We start from the raw sequence: 20,230 nt of genomic DNA, 5'->3' as shown, positions 1-20,230 counted from the left end.
CTCCCCTTGCTCCGCCCGGGCTCCTCTCGGGCGGCTCTGCGCCCGGCGGCCGCGGGAGGGCGAGCACGAGCGGCTCCGCGGCCGCCCCGCGGTCCCGGCGGCGCCAGGGGTGGCGGCCATGACGCAGGGCGGGGCCGGGAGGGGCCTCGAGCCGGGCGCCGAGGGGCGGGACCCGGCGGCGGGCGGCGTCCGGGTCGTCAGGACAACCGGCGGCGGGCCAGCTTCCCTTGCCCAGTCAGGCGCAGCAAGCGCGGCTCGGGGGCCGGGCAAGGTCACTGCAACAGGCTGGGCCCCGAGCGCAAGCGCTCGGAAAGTCCAGAGCTTTGGGCGGAAGGCGCGCGGGAGCAGGACGCGCGGGGGTTCCGGGCGGGGTCGGGAGCCCGCTCCGCGCCTCCAGCGTCCACTCCCCGTGGCCCGCCGGCTGCGGGCACCGGGGAGCCCCACTGCCCCTCGCAATGTTCCTTCACATTGTGAACTGGCCGCGTGGCCCTCCGGCCCCACTGGCCGCGGTGGAGTCGCACGGAACCCGCTGTTTCCCCGGTGACTCAGGGGGCAGGTTCGCAACTGAGATTTGCAGACGGCATCACCCTCCCTAATCCTGGTGCGGGCCACCCCGGGCGCACGGGGAACCCAGAGCCCGGCGCACATCCTCTCCTAACCCAGGAGGGCGCCTAGCACACGGGAGTTGCCAAATGCCCCCTACGGGGCGGGGGAGAGACGGGCCGCTGCGGCGCTCCTGATGGTGTCCCCTCGGCGCCCCGTGTGTCCTTGGCCCGGACCGACCGGCTTCCTGCTCGCTCCGCCGGGACTTCCTCCCCGCAGTGCCGGGTGGCCACTGGGCGCCAGACCTGGAGGCGGGGGACCCGTAGTACAGGGACAGGGGGGCGGAGAGGAGCGGAGAGGAGGAGACCTGGGGCCGGGAGGGGAGGCGCCCCGGAAGGCCCCGGGCAGGGGTGGGGGAGGGGCCCTGGAGCAGGGCCTGGGAATGTCCCCGGACGCCCCTCGGCCCCAGCTCCTGGGCCCTTTCCACGGAAGCTCGCGGCCAGCGCACCCAGAGGCCAGGCGCAAACCCTGCCCCAGCCCGGGAGCTGCGCAGTGCGTCTTCACGCCCACCCAGCTCGGGAGGCAGCGCGGCCCCGCACGCGTCTGTGGGCGCCCGATTCCCGGACAGCGGCGCAGGCGGGTGTCCCGCGCGCCCTCCGCGCCCCCGGCCCGCGCGCGGTGGCTGGCCGAGCGGGGCTTTGTGACGTCAGGCGGCCGGCGGCGTCACGCGCGGGCTGACCCGGCGGCGGCTGGCGGGCGGGGCGGCCGGGACGCGGGAGCATGGAGCCGCGCGCCGGCTGCCGGCTGCCGGTGCGGGTGGAGCAGGTCGTCAATGGCGCGCTGCTGGTCACCGTGAGCTGCGGCCAGCGCAGCTTCGCCGGGATCCTGCTGGACTGCACCAAAAAGTGAGCAAGGTGGGGGGGGGCGCGGGCCACGGACACCCCCGGAATCCTCCCGGGACACCCCCACCTCCCGCCCAGGGCCGGACCGGGTCCAGGGCAGCGCCGGCGCCCTCTTTCGGTTTCCCCACTCTGGGTTTCGGGGCGCGCGAGCGCGGCCGTCACTCGGGGGCGAAAGTGGCTTTCAAAGTCGTAGCTACTTTTCGGGCCGGGGGCGGGTGGGGCCTGGGCGTGGGGCGTGGAGCTGAGTCCCCGCGCCCGCGCCGAAACTCCGCGAGTCTGCCATAATTAACGCACTTTTCTTTGTTAAGACGCACTATTGAATTCAGCTGTTTTCAGAATTGTCATCCGTTGGGGGTGGGGTGAGTGGGTTCAGATGCACAGGACTTGCCCTGGCAGTTACTCACAACTGATGCTGTTCTGTCTGATGTCACGGTGCCCCAGGCTCCTCGGAGCAACTGTGGCTGAGGTTTAGATTGGTGACCAGCAGTCACGTCCAGCGGCGGCATTTAAAAACACTGGGGGGGGGGGGGGGGAGGAGGGGAGAGGAGCCCCCTGCGGTGCAAGAGTAGAGATACAAGTTGTGCTGGTTTCTCTGGAGGAGGCCTGGGGCAGGTCCATGCTGAGCCGTACCTGTGTGCTGCAGGGCCTCCTGCTGCAGGAGTCTCCTGGATACAGTGTCACATGGTGGTGAGCTGTCCGCAGATAAATGATGAGGCATTAACCAGACACTAATGTCCGGGCACTCCTGCTGGGCCTTATTTTGAGACTGGGCTCAGGAACCGGCTTTCCTTGCAGATGCTGGACTTTTCCCTGGGTGGAGCCGGATTTTGTTCCGGTGGCTTGGATGTGACCATCACTATTCCACAGTCACCCTGCTGGCATTATCTTTTCATTAGATGTGCCAGAAGCCATTTATGCACAAGTCATGTGACTTAACATAAGGCCTCCGGTGACTGTCGTCTTGCTCAGAGTTGGCTACCATAGAGTGCTCAGTGGAACCAAGTGACACTTGGGGGCTGCAGCATAGCCACCCGCAAGCTGCCAAGCCTGTGCCCTGGGGTGCCCCCTGTCACGAACAGCCAACAGTTCCTCCCTCAGGGAGGGCTGCAGGCCTGGGCCTGTCCCTGCTCCTGGGTCTGTGCAGGGCTGCATAGCCCTCCCTGCCTGGCCTCCTCCTTGGAGAGGGGCACTTGCAGCAAAGGTTCCCCTACCCCATTTTCTGGGCTCCATGACTCAGGACAAAGGAGGCCCTGGGGGCCACCCTGACTCGTAGCTAGGGATGCCTGCAGAGGTGGCAGGCACCCTCCCTGAGGCCTGTGGCTAAGTTGGGTTGTAGATCCACACTTCCCCACCCCCTTCTCCACTGACTCGGGGAAGGAAGCAGGCCCGGCTGGGATCTGGCAGCTGTAGGACATGTGGGCGTCAACCCTCCTGTGGCCTCGTTGGGCTGTAACCGGAGCCACCCACAGAACCAGGAGCTGGGCTTCGGTGGACACAGCTCTGCTCAGTGGGTTCTCTTTCTGAATTGAGCTGCCCCCCCTGCCCTGTCTTTGTGGGGAATCTGAAGATGAACCTGGCCTCCTGGCTCTTCAGCCCAAGAGGCTTGGTCCTAGACCAGCCCCACTGCTCCGGCGCCTGCCAACCCTGGCCTCCTTTGCTGTCTCCCCGGTTCACCTGATTCCACTTCTCTGCCCGTACTGTTATGAGCTGCAATGCTCAGGTTTATAGCCTGCTTGTTGGGCAGGGTCCAGAGGCAGCTTACACCCTGGCCCGGGTGATTCAGACAGTGGGGGTCTGGCCTTGGGCCTCAGCGTCCACAGCAGCCACCTGACTTCCCTAGGGCCAGTTTCTTCTCAGTATCAGTATGTGACAGTGGCAGGGTCAGGTATGAGCACTGACTGGCAGGGAAGAGCATGAGTCCCTGGTGACTGCCATGTATTGGCAGCTTCCTGGGTTCGCAATCAGACCTGGGGACTGGAGAGTCCTGTGCAGTAACACCCCAGTGTCTCTTCTGGAATGCAGCCATCCCACGGGAGGGGACATTTCCACAAATTCCTGGTCTCTCTCCTGTAGTGGGGCCCAGCAACCAGTGTTAATGGTTGGGTGTTTGGGAGGTGGGGGTCCCTACCTTGGGGCTCTGAGAGGTGGGTTCTCTTCCCTGAATGCTGGCAGAGGGGAGAGGAGTGCGCAGGCCAGGTGAAGTCTCAGCAGGTGCGGGTGCTGAGCACCTCCTTCTGTCCGTTGACCACCTGAGTTTGAAACATGCTGCCCAGCTGCTGTGCGATCTTAACCAGGATCCTCAGTGGCTCAGAGTGCCTGACCACTCATACGTTCACATACATTCATTGAGCACCTACTGTGTGCCAAGAAGTGGGCTGTCCCAGGCAGACTACCGAGAATGGTCCTCCCAGCATCTCCACAGGCACAGTAATGATGCAGATGGCCCAGACTTGCCCTGCTCTGACTCTGCAGGCTGGGGTGCAGGGTGGTGTGGGCATTTTGTGGGTGGTTTAGGAGTACACCTCTGGTTGAGGACCTCAGGTGGGGTGGCCCTGGCTGAGGGGTGGCCCAAGGACAGCAGAGGCTCAGAGTGGTGAAGGGATGGTCTCACAGATAGTGGGTATGAGGGCCTTTGTGACCCACACTCCAACCTGGGGGGTTGGGACCCAGGCTTCTGGAGACTCAGCCAGCCAATAATCTCTAGGCAGGAGAGCACCCCACTCCATGCTGAGCACACTCCGTCCCCCATCCAGAATGATCCAGATTGGAGACTTGGCCATGCTGGCTGCTCCTGGGACAATTCATTGGACAGACACCTGGTCCAGGCCTCACTGCCCTAGGGGAGCTAGAGGGACTGAGAGTGAGGTGTCCAGTGAGTCATAGGGTGGCATGACCTGCAGCCAATGGGCAGGTGGCACACAAGGGGACTTGGCCCACGTAGCTGGTCTGCAGACCTTCTGCCAGGAGGTGGTGAGGGGGTGTGGGCTGGGGACCTGGCCTCATGTTGCTGGGGGAGTCCTTAGGGGGCTTACAGAGGGATGCAGTCAGCTGAGCTTTATTGAAATGATGCTGATGGTTATTAAACCTTTTAGTCTAGGACTCTGGGGCCAGCTGTGACCACCTAGTCCTGTGGCTCTCCCTGGTGATCCTGGGGGAGGGGCAGGCTCCCCTGTGTGGCCCTGGATGAGGGGCTACTCTGGTGTCCAGATTGTGACTTCCCCTGCCAACATGTTTTCTGACTCCCTGTACAGAGGTGGACCTAGAGGCCTCCATACCACAGTAGGCCTGGTGTCCCCTGTGGGCACTATTGGCCTGGCCAGGGCCTCTGTCCCTGGGCACGGGACAGTGTGGGCCCAGCCTGACTTCACTGAAGGGCCGGGCCCTGTGGGTGAGCCCTAGTCCCCAGTGGTGCCATGCCTTGTGCCCTGGGGTTTAGTAAAGGTCTTCCTTCTGGGGACAGGTTGTTGAGGTCCTCCCAGAAGACAGTAGCCTGGAGTCAGCAGAGCTGGGATCTGAGTACAGACTTGCTCAGCTCTCTGGTCTCTGGTCCTCACTCCCCTGTCCGTGAACTAGGGTGGCGATGATGACATGTACCTCATGGGGCTATTGAAAGGGTTTGGGAGCTGAAGCCTCAGCAGCCTGGGGCACCTGCTCTGGGCTCTGCAGCCAGGGACTGAGCTGTCCTGCCCCACCGGCCGCTGTTTACCCACCAGGCAGTGGTGGGTGTGGCCTGGGCAGGGCAGCAGCTCCGGGAAGGAAGTATGGCTGCTTGTCATGCCAGAGTCACGGGGCCTTCTCTGTCGGCAGCAGGCCTCTTCCACAGGGCTGCCACACTGTCTGGGAGGAACCCCCCAACCCTGGGCCCCAGTCCTGGGCTGAGGGGCATGCACACCAGGGAGGCCAGGGGCACGTCTGTTCCCTGGCCCTGGGCACTATGCACTGAAGCTGCTCCCCAGTTTGATGGGCCAGGCAGGGAGGGTTTGGCTGCCATGCTGGCCTGCGCTTGGTGGGTGCAGGCTGGCCCACCCAGGAGCCCACACTGAAGGCTTTGGCTCAGACCTGGGTCCCTGGCAAAGGGCCCTATGTCCATCCTAAACATGCAAGGTCCCCCCTGAGGAACATGTACCATAAACAGGGGGAAAAAACCTTCCTGGACTAGAGCTGTGGGGACTCCGGGGATGAGGTGACTTGTCCTACACTTCTCATCCCAGCCTGTATGTGAAGAGAGGTGACCAGGAGACAAGGGTGCAGTCTGTGCATGGGCCCATACAGAAGAGGGTTCCTGGAGGGGTGTAGGGAAAGGGGCTGGCTGCCCAGTGATCCCGCTCTTGGGATCCCAGGGCCCCAGATGGCAGGAGGGCTCTGCTCCAGCACAGGCAGGTGCTAGGGGGTATAGGCCAGGGGATTGGGGGCAGGAAGGAGTGGAGGCCATGGAGGGGGTGTGGGGTGGGTCTGTGAGGATGCAGATGAAAAGGAGGATGTCAGACCCCAGTTCATGGTCTGAATGTCTGCAAAAGTGGGCAGGAAGTAGGCTTTGGGAGAGGCCTTGGGAGCAACCCTCCAGTTCACAGATGTGTGGTGGACCCCTGGTCTGTGGACCCCCTGGACTGTCAGCCCCCAGACTATGGATGCCCTGGTCTATGGATCCCCTGACTATGGACCCCCTAGATTGTGGGCCCCCTGGACTGATAGGAAAAATAAGAAAATTAAAAGTCTGTTGTGATTCCAGGCATTTACCAGTGGTCTTGAATTAAACCAAAATTGGGCAGTGTTCAGATGGCAGATGTGCCCTCCATAGTTCATGTCATTAACATCATGACAGTAAGGACCATGGGGGAGGCGACAGCCCCTGGGGTCATCACCTGGCCTGTCTCACACGGCTTTGTCTCCAGCTCTGTATTCTGTGTTTCTGGTGTAGCCTGCACCCTGCTCCTGGCCTGGCCATGTCCCCATCTGAGAGTCTGGTAATCCACCGGCCCTGGTGCTCAGGGGTGTGCTGGAGATGGTGACATCACAGATGGTCAGCCCCTCTTAGCACCCCTGGATCCTTCTGGAGATCAGTCTGTGAGGATCATCTGTAGATTCAAAAGCAGCAAAGTAATTTATCTTTCTCTCTGATTAAATTCAAAAAGGAAGGTAAAGATGCCACGTTCTAAACCTCATTGCTTGTAACTTGGCACAATGTCTATTTTTGTGCTAAAAAATAACAGCTTTTAGCTAAAGCAGTCTTTAAATTAAGTCACATTTGTTTCAGTGATGTGTGTTCATGGTGGAAGGAAGGTGTGGACTATTGGGGTTTTTCACTGTTTGAAACAACGTAGGTGTATTTCGGCTGCACCATGAGCAGCTCTGAATCTGGCACAACCTCCTGACCATCACGGCACACGGGCTCCAGAATGGTGTAACAACTGGGCCTGGGGGTGATCCTGTACTCTAGAAGGCACACTGCCCCTCGACTTTCAATAACAAAGACCCTTGAAGCTGTTCAAGGTGCCTGGCCCAGCACTCCTGGGGAGAGAGCAGGCTGGGCAGGTCCTCCTGGGGAGCCCTGGGTGCTGGCCACACTGCGAGCCTCAGCTGTAGTTCCTTATGGGAGCTGGGCCTCCTGCCTTCTCAGGCCCCCTTCCTGTAGGTCATGTGGCCTTGTTGGTTCTGGCTGCTCCCTGTCCCGGAGCTGGGGGTCCTGATGGAAGGGCCTGGGGGTGCCAGGCAGGAGGGGTCCTTCCAGATTGTTGTGGGCAAGGGTAACATCGATGACGCCCTCACTCGAGGGCACTGGAAACAATAGGGCCAACTTAGCATTCAGGAAGGAGTGGAGTAGGCTCACTCCCAGGCCCCCGGCTCTGGCTTGGTGGCTGAGTCCTGTCCCCAGAGGCTGCAGCTATGGTCCCCATCCCCAGACATGTCAGGCAGCTGGGACCAGGATCCTATGGCTGGCCTGGGCCCTGGAACTGGGGGTCCTCCAGGGGGTGCGCTTGGAGTCTTCCCCTGAGAGGAGAAGAATGAGCAGCCGAGGGCTGTGAGCAAGGGGCCACTGGCCCTGGAAGCCAGCCCCCCACAGGCTGGGCCAGGCCAGTTCCAGATCCTTGGGCACTGGGTCCTAGGGCGTCTCCAGCTTTGATCCCACATTCCGCCTTGTTGCTGGGAACTGAGATGTGGACACTCAGTGGCCTTGCTGCTGGTCAGTGACTTCGTGAGCTCATGCTTTCACCTGGTACTCCCACACTGTGTGCTTGGGGCCTTTTGCCTCCGGGTGCTCTGGGCAGAGCCTGGGGGTGGGCGGTGGGGGGTCATCACCATTCTGATTGTCCTTTCTGTCTCCCCCTGCTAGGTCCGGCCTCTTCGGCCTACCCCCATCCACTCCACTGCCCCAGGCCGAGGACACCCCTGTCAACGGCTGCCAGGGCCCAGCCACCACAGAGGGGGATCCGGAGGCAATGCAGCTGGAGTCGGCCCTCCCACCGCCTTCCTGCCCTGAGCCGCCCCCGTCCCTGGAGCCGCCGCTGCCTGCTGGGAGTCTGCCCCCATTCCCCCCATATTTTGAAGGTGCCCCCTTCCCGCCTCCACTCTGGCTGAGGAACACTTACCAGCAGTGGGTGCCACAGCCACCACCCCGGACTATCAAGAGGACCAAAAGGCGCCTGTCCCGCAACCGTGACCCTGGCCGCCTGGCCCTGAGCCCCATCTGCCTGCGGCCACGGCGTGTACTCTGCGAGAAGTGCAAGAGCACTCTGAGCCCCCCAGAGGCTGGCCCCGCACCCCCGGCCAACCCCCGGCCTGGAAGGAGACTGGGCAGCGGCTCAGACCCAGACAGGGAGCTCCGCAAGCACGAGGACCCAGACGGCGGGGGTGACAACCCGGCTTCCACCACCACCAGGAGAAGCAAGAGGGAGAGGCGAGAGGAGGACCAGGCTCGGGTCCCCCGGAGCCCGGCCATCAAGATCTCCTACAGCACACCCCAGGGCAAGGGCGAGGTGGTAGAGATCCCGTCTCGGGTGCACGGCTCCCTGGAGCCCTTCTGCCCCCCGCAGGCCCTGCATGGTGCCCAGGACCCCGAGGCAGCTCGGGATAGGCCACCTGGTGGGCCCTCTGCCTCCATTCCAAAGCTGAAGCTGACACGGCCCACGCCCCCCAGTGCTGACCTGCCACCCCCCAAGATCCGCCTGAAGCCCCACCGCCTGGGGGCTGGTGAGCAGGAGCCGGTCTACAGGGCCGAGCTGGTGGAGGAGCTCAATGGCTGTGGGCCAGGCCCCCAGGCCAGCTCACCTGCCCACCCTGCCCCTGGCTCTGCCCATGGTGCACTGGAGGACTTGTCTTCGGGAAGTTCCTGTGAGGACGATGACTGCAAGAGGTGTCCCCAGGGCAAACATGGGCGTGACAGCCTGGCCTTTCTGACCAGCTGCCCCAGGAGCAGAACAGACTATGCCCGGGAGTCGGTGTGGAGCAGTGACAGCCTGGACGAGTCCAAATCGTCCAGCTCAGAAGTAACGTCACCAGACACATGTGACCTTTCCTCTGGCGATGGCTTGTCTGTGCCGCCCTCGTCCAAGCCTGTGGGGCAGACGGTCCCGCCCCTGACGGTCAGGCTGCACACGCAGAGCATCTCCAAGTGCGTTACCGAGGACGGAAGGACCGTGGCCGTAGGGGACATCGTGTGGGGTAAGATTCATGGTTTTCCTTGGTGGCCAGCACGTGTGCTTGACATCAGTCTTAGCCAGAAGGAGGACGGGGAGCCCTCTTGGCAAGAAGCGAAAGTCTCGTGGTTTGGTTCTCCGACTACATCATTCTTGTCCATTTCCAAACTGTCCCCTTTCTCTGAGTTTTTCAAACTGAGATTTAACCGTAAGAAGAAGGGGATGTATCGGAAAGCTATAACAGAGGCCGCCAATGCCGCGCGACACGTGGCCCCGGAAATCAGGGAGCTCTTAACCCAGTTTGAAACGTGACTGGGGCTCCCTGACCAGGTGAGTGTGTGCACGGAGGGCGGCCTCCTCTCTGGCCATCCCGGGTGTGTGTCTGCATCGCTGTCCCTCTGCTCTGGGCCCTGCAGGGGAGGGGAGGTGTCCTCAGCCATCTGCCTCGCTGCTCCGAAGGGAACCATCCGGAAAATCGTCCTGCATGCTAGCAATGTCACCCAGCTTTGCGGAGCATAGAAGACATGCGATAGAAGTAGGCCAGCCTACAGCTTGTTCAAAGAATGGAGCTGGTTTGTGTTTTGTGGCCATTTTTCAAAATACCCATAGAGTGGTTCCTTACTCTGTGTTAGCCTTTGGCAGAAAGAGGTGAGTTTTTTAAAGGTGATGGTTTTGACTGATGGGGGCATGCAGGGAGGGGGCTGTTACCACTCTGAGGGAACACACCTTCCTGTTCCCTTCTGCTCGCACGCAGGTCAGGTGCTCTTCTGGGGTCTCTACTTGGCAGGAAGGAGGAAGATCATTGAGCTTCCTATCCTCAGATATGGCCCCCACCCCTCCACCTGGTGCCAGGGTGGACTCTCCTCTGTCTGCAGGTGGCCGGGTACTCCAGGCTTCTGGAGGTAGCTCTGGGGTCTGTCCCTAGACCGGTGTCTTGCCCTCCATCCCTCCCTTTAGGAGAACTTTGTCGGCTTTCCAGTCTAGACAGAGACTCTGTGAGCTGGGGACTGTCACCATGTAAGGTTGGAGGTGTCACCATGTGGCATGTCTGTGATCACCACATGGGATATCAGGACATGGCCAAGGGGCCGAGGCCACCTGTCATAAGCTACCATTGAGCCCCTAGATGCTGGGCGTGTTCCCATCTGATGGCTGCCACCAGCTGGTGTCTGGGCAGTGGGGTGTCCCCAGAGGGTCACTGGCACTGCTGAGGACGAGACCAGTCCTCTACTTCAGCTGGGCTCCTTCCTTGGTCTCCATGACCTTCAGGTGACCTTGTCTGGCCTGGCCTGCCTGCTCACCCACCTGTCTGATGCCACAGTTTCCGAGGTGATGAGCCAGCTAATGTGTGACTGGGGAAGGGGTTTGTGGGGCACCTGGCGAACCTCACTGCTGCACCTTGTGCAGCGGGGATCCCAGGGTAGAAGCCATGATGAGGGGCTTTTCCCTACCCTGTCTCCCTACCTGCTTCCTGCATCAGGCCTGGTCACCACGCTGAATTGCTCTCAGGAGTCTGGGCACAAACCTTTCCTCTCCTGAACCAGGCCCATCTCCCGCCAGTTCTGGGCCTTCGTGTTGGGTGTGGGCGTGGCTTTGGCCTGGTAACACTGAGCCAGCGAGAGAGGCTCTCCTGTGAGGACGCCCATGGGGAGGGTGGTAGGCACGATTGAGTGGAAAGGGTCCAGGAAAAGCGCAGATGTCCCCCAGTCAGCTTCCTAGGACTTAACCCGGCTGTGGCTTGGCTCAGCCAGGACCCCTGGGCTGCGGTCATATCCTGTTGGCCTGGGGACCATCCACAGGGTCTTGTTTGTCTCTGTGCTCTTTGCCACCCCTGGCCTACCCCTCTGCTCACAAGGTGTCTCCTATCTTTGGCCTGGTCTGGGGACCGGCGTGGAGGTGGGCCCATGCTGTCGCCCAGGGAGTGGTGAGCAGGCCAGTCCTCAGAGTGACTTTTATGTCCTAGGTCATGGTGAGCGGTTACAGGGGATGGTGAGCCCACACAGTGTTAGCCCAAGTGAAGCTGGCGGCCCGGGAGCCCAGCGTGGCCCTGCTCAGGGAGCCCCGTGCCAGGAGAATGCCGCCCTGTAGGTGCAGGGCTGGCTGTTTGTCCGGAAGCAGGAGGAATCTTGCTGGGCAGGTTTGCCTGCTGAAGGCCTGGGCCCGCAAACAGGCCTCCTCTGAGTCTCATTCTGGGCTCTGGATTCTGGGGCTGTGCTCGTGCCCCCAGGAGTGCGCACAGCTCTGGGAGTGTGGCCTGCCGGGGCTCTTTTAGCACCAAAACACAAAGTGATTTTGCCTGATAGGCTTTTTGGTTTCGTGTTTTGAGGATTAGACTGTGAGTGGAGGTCCACCCAGCCAGGTGGCTGACTTGCTGCCATCCACGAGCCTCAGTTTCCCTCTCTGTATGCGGTCAGTGGCCTCCTGGTGGGAAGTGTGCTTTGAAGAGTCAGCAATGCTGTTTGGGAGGAGTCAGCAATGCAGCCCTTCTGGCCGGCTTCTTGAAGGGGAAACTGGGAACCACTTTTCCTGGGGAAGGTGGGCTTCCACGGTGAGGCAAGGGCCAGAAACCACAGTCCTCCCTGAACTAGTAGGTGAAATGCCACTCAGTGTCCCAGCCCCTTGGACCAGTGGGGAATTCACAAGTTCCATGTGAGCTGGACAGGCCACAGGGCTGCTGTCTAGCCTCCCATGGAACCAAGTGCCCTGCCCCTTCTCTTCCTGCCCCAGTGTCCGGGCTGCTGGCAGGCAGGGGGCTTTCTGGGGCTCACACAGCAGAGCCTCCCTGGCCTGCCTTTAGGTGAGCAGCTCCGAGTGCTGGGTGTTCTACTGCTCTGAGCAAAAGGTGTCTTTGGGACCAGCCTCATCCTCTGTATTGCCTTCCTGTGGCCACTGTCACAAATGACCACATGCTGGGTGTCTAGAAACAATAGAAATTCTCATGGTTCTGGAGGCCAGAAGCCCAAAATCAAGGTGTCGGCCAGACTGCTTCCTGCAGAGGCTCGTGAGGGACATTCTTCCGGCTCCTGGGGGCTCCAGATGTTATTTGGCTTGTGGTCGTGTCACCCCAATCATGGCCTCCTCTCCTCTTCTTCAGTGTTGAAACTCCCTCTGCCTCCCTCTTATAAGGACCCTGTGATGGCATTTGAAGCCCTCCTGAACAATCTGGTCATCACAGACTCTTTAACGTAATCACACCTGCAGCACCTTCACTGTAGAAGGTCACATTCCGGTTCCAGGTTTGGGACCTGATGTCTTTGGGGCACCTCTCACCTGCTGCGCCCTGCCGCCCACTCTGCTATTGTATCAGGGGCTCATGCACGGCTCAGGGTCCCCCAGCCTCTTTGACAGACAGTGCCTGGGCCCAGGGAGGGGTCAGTGGTGGTGAAGTGGACTGGGTTGTGTGGTGATGGAGGGACCATTGTTCCAGAAGGATCCACTGCCCTGCAGGTTGGCTGTGCACTCAAGATGTGGGTCCTCTGGCTTTCGGCTTCATAATGGTGATTTCGCCTGGGAAATGAAGACACAGATCAGGAAAACCAACCGGGAAACTGGGCGGTGTCACCGGTGAGGGCGTCACTCCTGACGGGCTGTGACCAGACTGTGTGAATGTGGTGCTGGCTGGTCAGACGAGGGTAAATCACCCAGATCCTGTCCCTAGGTTTTGACTTTTTTAAGGTGTTTTTTTCTTGAGCCACGTGCCCCAAACTAGCTTTTCTCTTTCTTCCAACTCTGAATAAAAGTGCATTTCTGCTTCTGAAGACGGTTTCCAGCTGACATCCACATTGCTTTCAGGGAATTCAGGTCCTCTGGGAGGGTGTAATTATTTTGTTCCAGAAGGAAACCAAAGCCTGTAATTCTGAGCCTGCTTCAGGGACTCAGGCCCCGTCCCACCTGCGGCGCCCTGCACCTTCCTGCCACCTCCTCCAGCCTCAGGGGGGCTTGGCAGCCGGTGGGTGCATCAAGTGCAGCGGGAGTAGGGGCAGGGGCACAGCAACGCTCAGGTAGCCTCCAGGGGTGTTTGTAGTTGCTCTTCTGGGGACCAGGTCCCTGGGGGCAGGGGCTTCGGGCTGCCCTCCTGCTTCTGAGGTGCCTTAACCTCAAGGAAGAGCACTCTGCCAGGGCCTTCACTGATTCCTGGTCTCCACCACCTGCTCCATATTCTCGTCACTGACCCAGCTGGCATCTGAGCCCTCAACGGGGCACCTGCCCTCGGGTCAGATGGTCCAAGGGCACTTGGGGAGGGTCCAGCTGTGCTGTCCTGTGCCATCACATTCAGCAGGACCCCTCCACGGGGCAGCAGCACTCTGATAATGACCCATCTTCTTTGGAGTTGCCAGCCTCTGCCATTCTCAGCAGTGCTGCAGGGTCACTGGCCACCGGTAAATTTCAGATAAAGCTTTACAGAAAGGCAGGATGTGTCACCCTTCCCGAGTGACCAGGGAACTCTGTCCTGAGCATGTGCGTATCACACTCATTTCAATCCATGTAGTGCACCCTCCACAGGGTAGAGAGTGGCTGTGTCTTTTATTTCCCAGGGTCGTGTATGTGGAGGGCCTTTGGCAGCTACCTGGGGGTCCTGTGCATGTCCTTTGCCTGCGGACAGTGGAGCAGGAGCCAGGCCCCAGGACCTTCCTGTGTGACATCTGGAGGTTCTCACTTCTGACCATGGCTACTCCCATCTTTGCTCAGAAACTGCACTGATGTCACCATTTTCAGAAACGTTGTGGTTTAGGGAAACAGGCCTTGTTAGTTCTGGTCTTAAGCATTGAGCAAAGCAGATCAGTCATCATCCCAGGAGCCTGGGCACTGGCTGGCCTCACCCTCCTTCCCACCCAATGTCCATGCAGCCCAGGCCCTGTGTGGGGGCAGGAGAGCGGATCCTGTCACCCCCATCTTGTCAACCGCCCCAGCCAGAGACTTGTAGTGGGGAGAGCAGCCCCAGCCAGACTTCATTGTAGAGTCCCTGGTGGTAATCTCGGCCCATGGGGGCACTTCTGGAGGGGGACACTGCTCCTGTGAGGTCAGCTGGGCCAGCCAGGGACAGACAAGGAGAAGGGGCTATCAGCACTGCATGTGGGCAGTGTGGCCTGGTGGAGCCTTGGGTGCTGGGCATGGGCGGCAATGCCCTGCTGGGAAACACTGGGGAGGTCTGTCCTCCCCAGAGCCGGGGAGGCTGGGGGTGGCGCCACCTCCATGGATGTGAGGGAGTGAGGGGCCTCCTGCCAGGACTGGACTGAGCATTGTGGAGGGGACTGGCAACTTGGGGGACATGGTCATGGAAGGGGTCAGGGGGACCCCTGTGTCACTGGGCAGTTGGATTGCTTCCTGGCCCAAAGGGTGTCTTCTGGCCCGGGAAGCCCCTGGAAAAACAGCTTTTCTCTGAACTACCACCCACTGCCTTTTCCACCGTTTCCAAGTCAGGTGGGGTGGGAGGGACAGCCGGGGCACTCCGGGGGGCTGCCCAGGCTGGCTGTTGTCAAGGGATAGGGACCTCCTGTCCCAGAGGGAGGGTCCCCCAGAACATCCCGTAATTACATAGGGGCGGTGTCTGGGCTGGCCAGGGTGGAAGGAGGGAAGTGAGTGGGCAGAGGTTCTGTCTTATTCTGAGGAACGTTTCCTGGCCCATCAGTTAAGAGGAAAGCACAGGGTAATTCTGGGTTTGTCTCCAGTTTTCTAAGAAAACTGTGTCCTCGGGGAGGCCCAGGCAAGCCTGAGCACCCTGGCGGGGTGAGCACTCAGGCAGGGAGGGCGGGCTGACACCGAGTAACAGCCGTTGTCCTCAGGTGGTTTGATTTGGCAGAGCTCTTTGGGGAGGGGGTGCCTGGAAGGCACCGGTGTGCCCAGCAGGTCACCTCCTCTAAAGGCCCGTTGTGTATTTTTCTCATGAGGCTCTTGACTGATGGATGTTTAGTGACATCTCCAAAGGTCACACTGTTGATGGAGGGGACTTGGCAGTTCTAATGATCTTCTGGGCTGTGTGCTTCTTTGCAGCCAAGCTTGGTTGCCTTTGGAGCCCTTTCAGATCCTGAAACACAGTGAAAAGTGGGTAGCAGTGGCAGCTTGCTGTGTGGCGGTCCCCCACCTGTGCCAGCAGCCCCAGTGGGGACCCCGCTGTGATTTCTACAGACCCCCGATGGCCCCTCCTCACCAGATCTCAAATGCAGCTCCTGGCCATCCCGGAGGTTTGGAGGGATCCCCCAGTGGGCAGGAGGATGCACAGAGATGGGGTTGCCCGGACCCCTGCCCGTGTGGGCTGTTATCCTCACCTGCGGCTCCTGCCTGGACGTTTGTCACCTGTAGGGGGGAATCGGACTGTGCTGTCATCACAACTGCTTTCCCACTTGAGAGATGAAAAGGCAAGGAGGGGCCATCAGCCATGTCTACCCTGTCCCATGGCCAGCAACCTCGTGTTGGAAAGTCCGGGGAGGTCAGTACCTTGTTCCACCCCCCCCAGGCTTCCTGTGTGCCCCCACTTGGGGCCAGGGTCACCCCCCACTGAGGACTGCTCTGGGCTTACACTCCTGCCACCGCACTGGGTGGAGCACAGGGCTGGCCGGGGCTCTGACCCCTGCGCTGGGCCAGCCTGGGAGAGCCCGGGGCTGGCCGCTGAGCCTGTGGAAAGACATTTGGATTTCTCTGCACACCTTCCTGGGACTTAATTAGACATGAATGGAAGAGGCTTTGATTCCTAGTTCATGTCACACATTGGAGTAAGATGCTCTCTCACAGAATCTCTTTCCACTTAATTGTTATTTGTATCAGTGTCATATATGTTCAGATTTTAAAGTGATCAAGGGAAGAATTTATCTCCGTGTTCCTAAATGACCCGCTTTCTCTGCTGTTCCTTGTTTCGTGACTTTTCAGTTCAGGCATCATTCACAGACTCTTTTCTGTGGCAGCTGAACATTTTGCAATCTTACAACCCATAACCCTCGGCCCCTCGTGCACACAAGCCTGTTTCGGTTACATCAAGATTCAGTGTTGTATTAAAAGCTGCAGCTTATCCATGTGGTTAATTATGAATATAGTTTACTTTTGCTCAACTTCTGTTTTCTGCAGAGCTGACTGGCCTCAGTTTGTGGCTGCTTAGTTTTTATATTCTGATCCCTTGTTTGTCCCCAGCCCCCAAAGAGAAATGGAAATCTCACGTCGGCAGAAACGTGAGGTGTGTTTCAGTCTGCGATCACTGTGTGAACTAGCTTCCCCAAAACGTGTGGCTTAAGGCTGGTTTGTTATCTCTCATGATTCCTTGTGCTCCTGGGTGGTGGCACTGAGGCCAGAGTGTCCCCTCGCTCCTCACCTGCCTAGGCCTCAGCTGGGGCATCACACACACGCCCTCTCACGCACACCGCAAGGCCCTCCATGTGGCTGAGTGGGCGTCTGCCTTGCATGGTGGTCTCAGGGGTCTCAGTACAGTTGGGGTGTCATCCTGGCTGCTCTTGGCTTCCCAGAGGGCAAAACTGGAAGCAGCCACTGTCTTGGGGCTGGGCCAGGACCTGGCTCAGATCACTTCTGCCTCTTGTGTTGGTGGAAGAGTCATGGGTGGGCGGGGGGACTCTGCCCCTCCTGGGGGCCAGGGCAGTAGGATCTGAGGTCCCTCCTATTCCTGGAGCCCAGACCCTGTGGACTCTAGGCTGCTGCTCCCCTGGCCTCTCCCTCCCCCTCTTTCCTATTTCCTGGGCCCCCTGCCTCCCTCGGTCCCTCCAGGAGCCTCCTGGGTCGCACATGGAGTTGCAGACCTACCATGCCTCCCTCCACGCCATGACGAGTGGGGTGGAGAACTCGGTGGAGAATGCTTTTCCCTCCCTGAAAGCCAGGCTGCTTGCTTTGGGGGAGTTGCCCTGAGGCACTGGGGTGAGGTGTCTGTCTGTCCCTGTGGCCAGGTCTGTCCACTCTGGGATGGCCTTCCAGAGACCTGGTGGTCAGATGGGGGGTGGGGACATGTCGAGAAGCAGGGCTGAAGTCTGCAGTCCCCACCAACCTGGAAAATGATTTTCTATTTGAGCGTGTGCCCCCCAACCCTGGGGGCTTCCCTAAGCCAGGAGAGCCAGCCTGGAGGGAGGGGGCCTCCGGGCTGGGGGGCGTGACACTCTAGGGCATGTCAGTCAGAATCCCCCCGAAACTGGGGTCCCTCTGAGCCATGAACCTGGGCCATGTGCACAGCCATTAGCTCCCCAAAGCCCCTGCCGTGAGCAGCCCGAAGGACCCAGAACAGCAGCATTCCCTCAGCACCTTGTGTGTCTGGCACGGGGCTGCAGGCTTTAGGGTGGGTCCTGAGGTCCAGGCCCTCGAGGCCTCAGGAGCCTGCATCTTCCCTCAGACAGTTCAGGGCCGCCGATGGGTGGGATGGGCTCAGGGGTCTCTGCCCAGGACAGAAGCAGCAGGCACTCTGTGGCCTGGCCGTGGGCACCCAGGGAGGTGGACTCTGAGATGGAGAAGGCAGTGGGAGCTGAGGGGCCTGGGGGAGAGGCTGAGATGACACCCAGTGGATGGTCAGGCCTGGTGCTTGGACCCCAAGGGACCTGTACCCAGTACTTGGCCTCTGGTAACCTCTGCCCCTTTCTGCTTCTCACAAGGTCACCGACAATGAGGGCATGGCTGTTCTGGAGCTTCCGACGTCAGGGGTGTCCCCTGTCCTCCATGCCCCCCGTCCGTCCGAGGGACCTTGCGTGCCTTCTGCCAGCTGCGTGGTCAGCCTGGCTCCAGGCCTTCTGGAGAAGCAGGTGTGTCTGGCTGTAAGGACAACCCCAGGAGCACCGCGGGTCCTGGAGGCTGAACATATTTATTCTCCTAACTTGGACTTTAGATTTTCTGGTTATGAAGCAGCAGGAGCCCAGGGCCCTGGCGGCCTCATCTGTCCTGGGAATGGCTGTCAGCTCAGGGCTGCCCTGCAGACTCCAGAGCACTGGATTGCACGTGTGGGGTCCTTCGCGTCCTTGGTGCCGGGTCTCCGTGCACTAGAGGAACAGGGACCCACCCACCCCCCTTCTGCTCGCCCCAGAGCTTGGGTCCCCCCAGGGGCCCAGCACAGGCTTCCAGGCCCCCCTGTCCCCGAGATGCCAGGAGGTACCTGTATGTGTGAGGCGATGAGGGCTGTCACTTTGAGAACATACTTAACTGTAGAAAGGACAAGACATTGCTCTACTGTTTGTATGAGTGTGTTCCTTTCCCCTTTTTGTCACTTTAAAGACCAAAAAGAAATAAGAAAGAAAAAATGAGTTCTGCTTTCTTTGTTCAGTGATTTCGAGAATAGAGGGAGCTCTGTGTCCAGTGACACCTGTGCCTCCAGGCTCGGCCATGCCTATCGAAGGAACCCCACCCACATTGAGATCTGTCCCCCACGAGACAAAGCTACCTGTCCCCAGCACTGCTGCTCATCAGGGGGAGTGAGTTCCAGCTTCCCTCGGGCCTTCTAGGTGACACTGACTTCCCCAGTGGGGTAACACCCCTGAAAATGGGACAGTTCTGCTGTGGCTTCTCCCAGTGAGACCCGTATCTCCTGTTTCCTCTGGGTCCCCTCCCCAAGGAGCCCCATTCCTGCCCCTGCTTTATGGGTTCAGCAGAGCCAAGGCTCCAATGAGGGGCAGGTGGCTTGGCCTCCATGTGCCACCTAGAGGGGCAGTCCAGACCTCTGTGCTCACGCTGTTCAGACACTGTCCCCCCTCTCAGAGCCCTGCTGTGAGGCCTCCGTCCTGGACTGCTCCCCAGGTGCCAGGAGCGGCTGTGCCCAACTTCAGGGGAGAAACGGCTGCTCCTCAGGTGTCTCCTGGATCTGGGGGAGTGCTGAGGGAGAGAGACGGGGCATCCTTCATAAGCTGCGCTTTGTTCCCTGGAGAAACACGTCTTAAGTGGAGTGATCACGACTCAGGTTCCCGGAGATGGACAGCCACATGCAGGCCTGGCCTGGGCACTTTTACTCCTGACCACCCAGCCTGGGCCCCCCGAACTCAGGCTCAAGGACAGAGACCAGTACGGGGGATTTGGATTCAGCATCGTCACCCCAAGCATTGTCACCCCAAGTTCCAGGGCTGGGTGGGGCCCTGCAGAAGACACAGCAGGCCCTGACCCAGGGCCAGCACCCTCCTAAGGGCCAGCTGGGATCCAGCAGCTGAAACCCAGTCCTGAAATGACCCTTGGGCCTGTAGGCTCCCTGGTCCCTTGGCTGTCCAGTCCCAATGCTGCCTAGTCCTGTTGGGGTGCTCTCCTGCCCTGGGCCTGGGTCCTCTGCCCTGTCCATAGCCAACCCCTCGCTCAGATGCCCGGAATGGAGGCGCACCTCCCGGGGCTGCCCTCACTGAAGCCCCCTCAGCCCGCCTGAGGGGCTGAATGCAGCCAAGTCCTAGCTGTTCCCGCTGGAGCTGGCCCAGTTCTCCATCCCCACCCCTACCCCAGCCAGGGACACTGGCCCCTGGGTGTGCTGGGACAGACAGCTGTTCTAATTAAAAGGGGAGGCAGCTTCGTTTTCTTTTTTTAAGGCTTTGTGACTGTTTCTTTAGGCAGCAAATTAATCATGTCTTCATGTCAGTTTGATTTCATGGTGCTCACACCCTGCTTGGGTGTGTGGCTGTCATTTGTCCCAGGAACTGGGAGGCGAGACCCCACACCTGGTCTGGTAGCCCCTTCCCCCTGGTGACATCTGGGTGCCATGATGACATTGGCAATCTGCTCCTTCCCCTACCCAGCCACCCCTCCAGAGAGGGCCTAGCACAATGGTGTGGGAAGTGGGTGGGCTTCCCTGGGGGCACAGGCACATGGAGCACCTCCTCCCTGGGAAAGGCTGGGGGAAGGGAAGCCCATGCCAGCCTGGGTGGCCTTGCTGGGCCCTGGGTCAGTGACGCTGTCACCAGGGCTGGCCTCCCTCCCTGTCCCGCCCATCCGTGGAGGCATCCTGGCAGCCCTGGCGGATTTATTTTTAGCCCCGCCTGACGCCAGGATTGGCCTTCTCACCTCTGAGATCAGAAACTGGAGGCTGAGGCCCTCAGGCCTCGGACAGGGCAGCCAGCCTGAAGAGCAGGACACTGGCTTCTGGCGGTGGTCCTGCCGCCTGTCCTGGCCCCCCACCTCCAGGACTCCAGCTTCTGCCTCCCCCCCCTCCACTGGAACAGCTGCGAGGGCCATTGGTGGGGGGGGGACTGCAGAGGTCCAGGGCGT

The 20,230-nt window shown here is 60.2% G+C and overlaps 1 protein-coding gene across 2 annotated transcripts; it reads left to right on the top strand.

Annotated features, from left to right (window-relative positions):
• Window positions 1-925: 925 nt before the first annotated feature.
• On the top strand, window positions 926-18,322 carry PWWP2B (PWWP domain containing 2B). 2 transcript variants are annotated; one of them, XM_081158086.1, is made up of 3 exons: window positions 926-1,448; window positions 7,777-9,104; window positions 17,656-18,322. In XM_081158086.1, the coding sequence occupies exons 1-3, from the start codon at window positions 1,324-1,326 to the stop codon at window positions 17,667-17,669; spliced, it is 1,467 nt and encodes a 488-aa protein (XP_081014212.1). In that variant the 5' UTR covers window positions 926-1,323; the 3' UTR covers window positions 17,670-18,322. The 2 variants fall into 2 exon arrangements, with proteins under 2 accessions (XP_081014212.1, XP_081014211.1); XM_081158085.1 differs by having other exon boundaries at window positions 7,777-9,409.
• Window positions 18,323-20,230: the final 1,908 nt, after the last annotated feature.

This window comes from Miniopterus schreibersii, assembly GCF_964146895.1.
Source record: "Miniopterus schreibersii genome assembly, chromosome: 14".
NCBI lineage: Eukaryota > Metazoa > Chordata > Mammalia > Chiroptera > Miniopteridae > Miniopterus > Miniopterus schreibersii.
The sequence above is the reverse complement of the archived record's forward strand: the minus strand, read 5'-3'. Positions and strand labels throughout refer to the sequence as shown.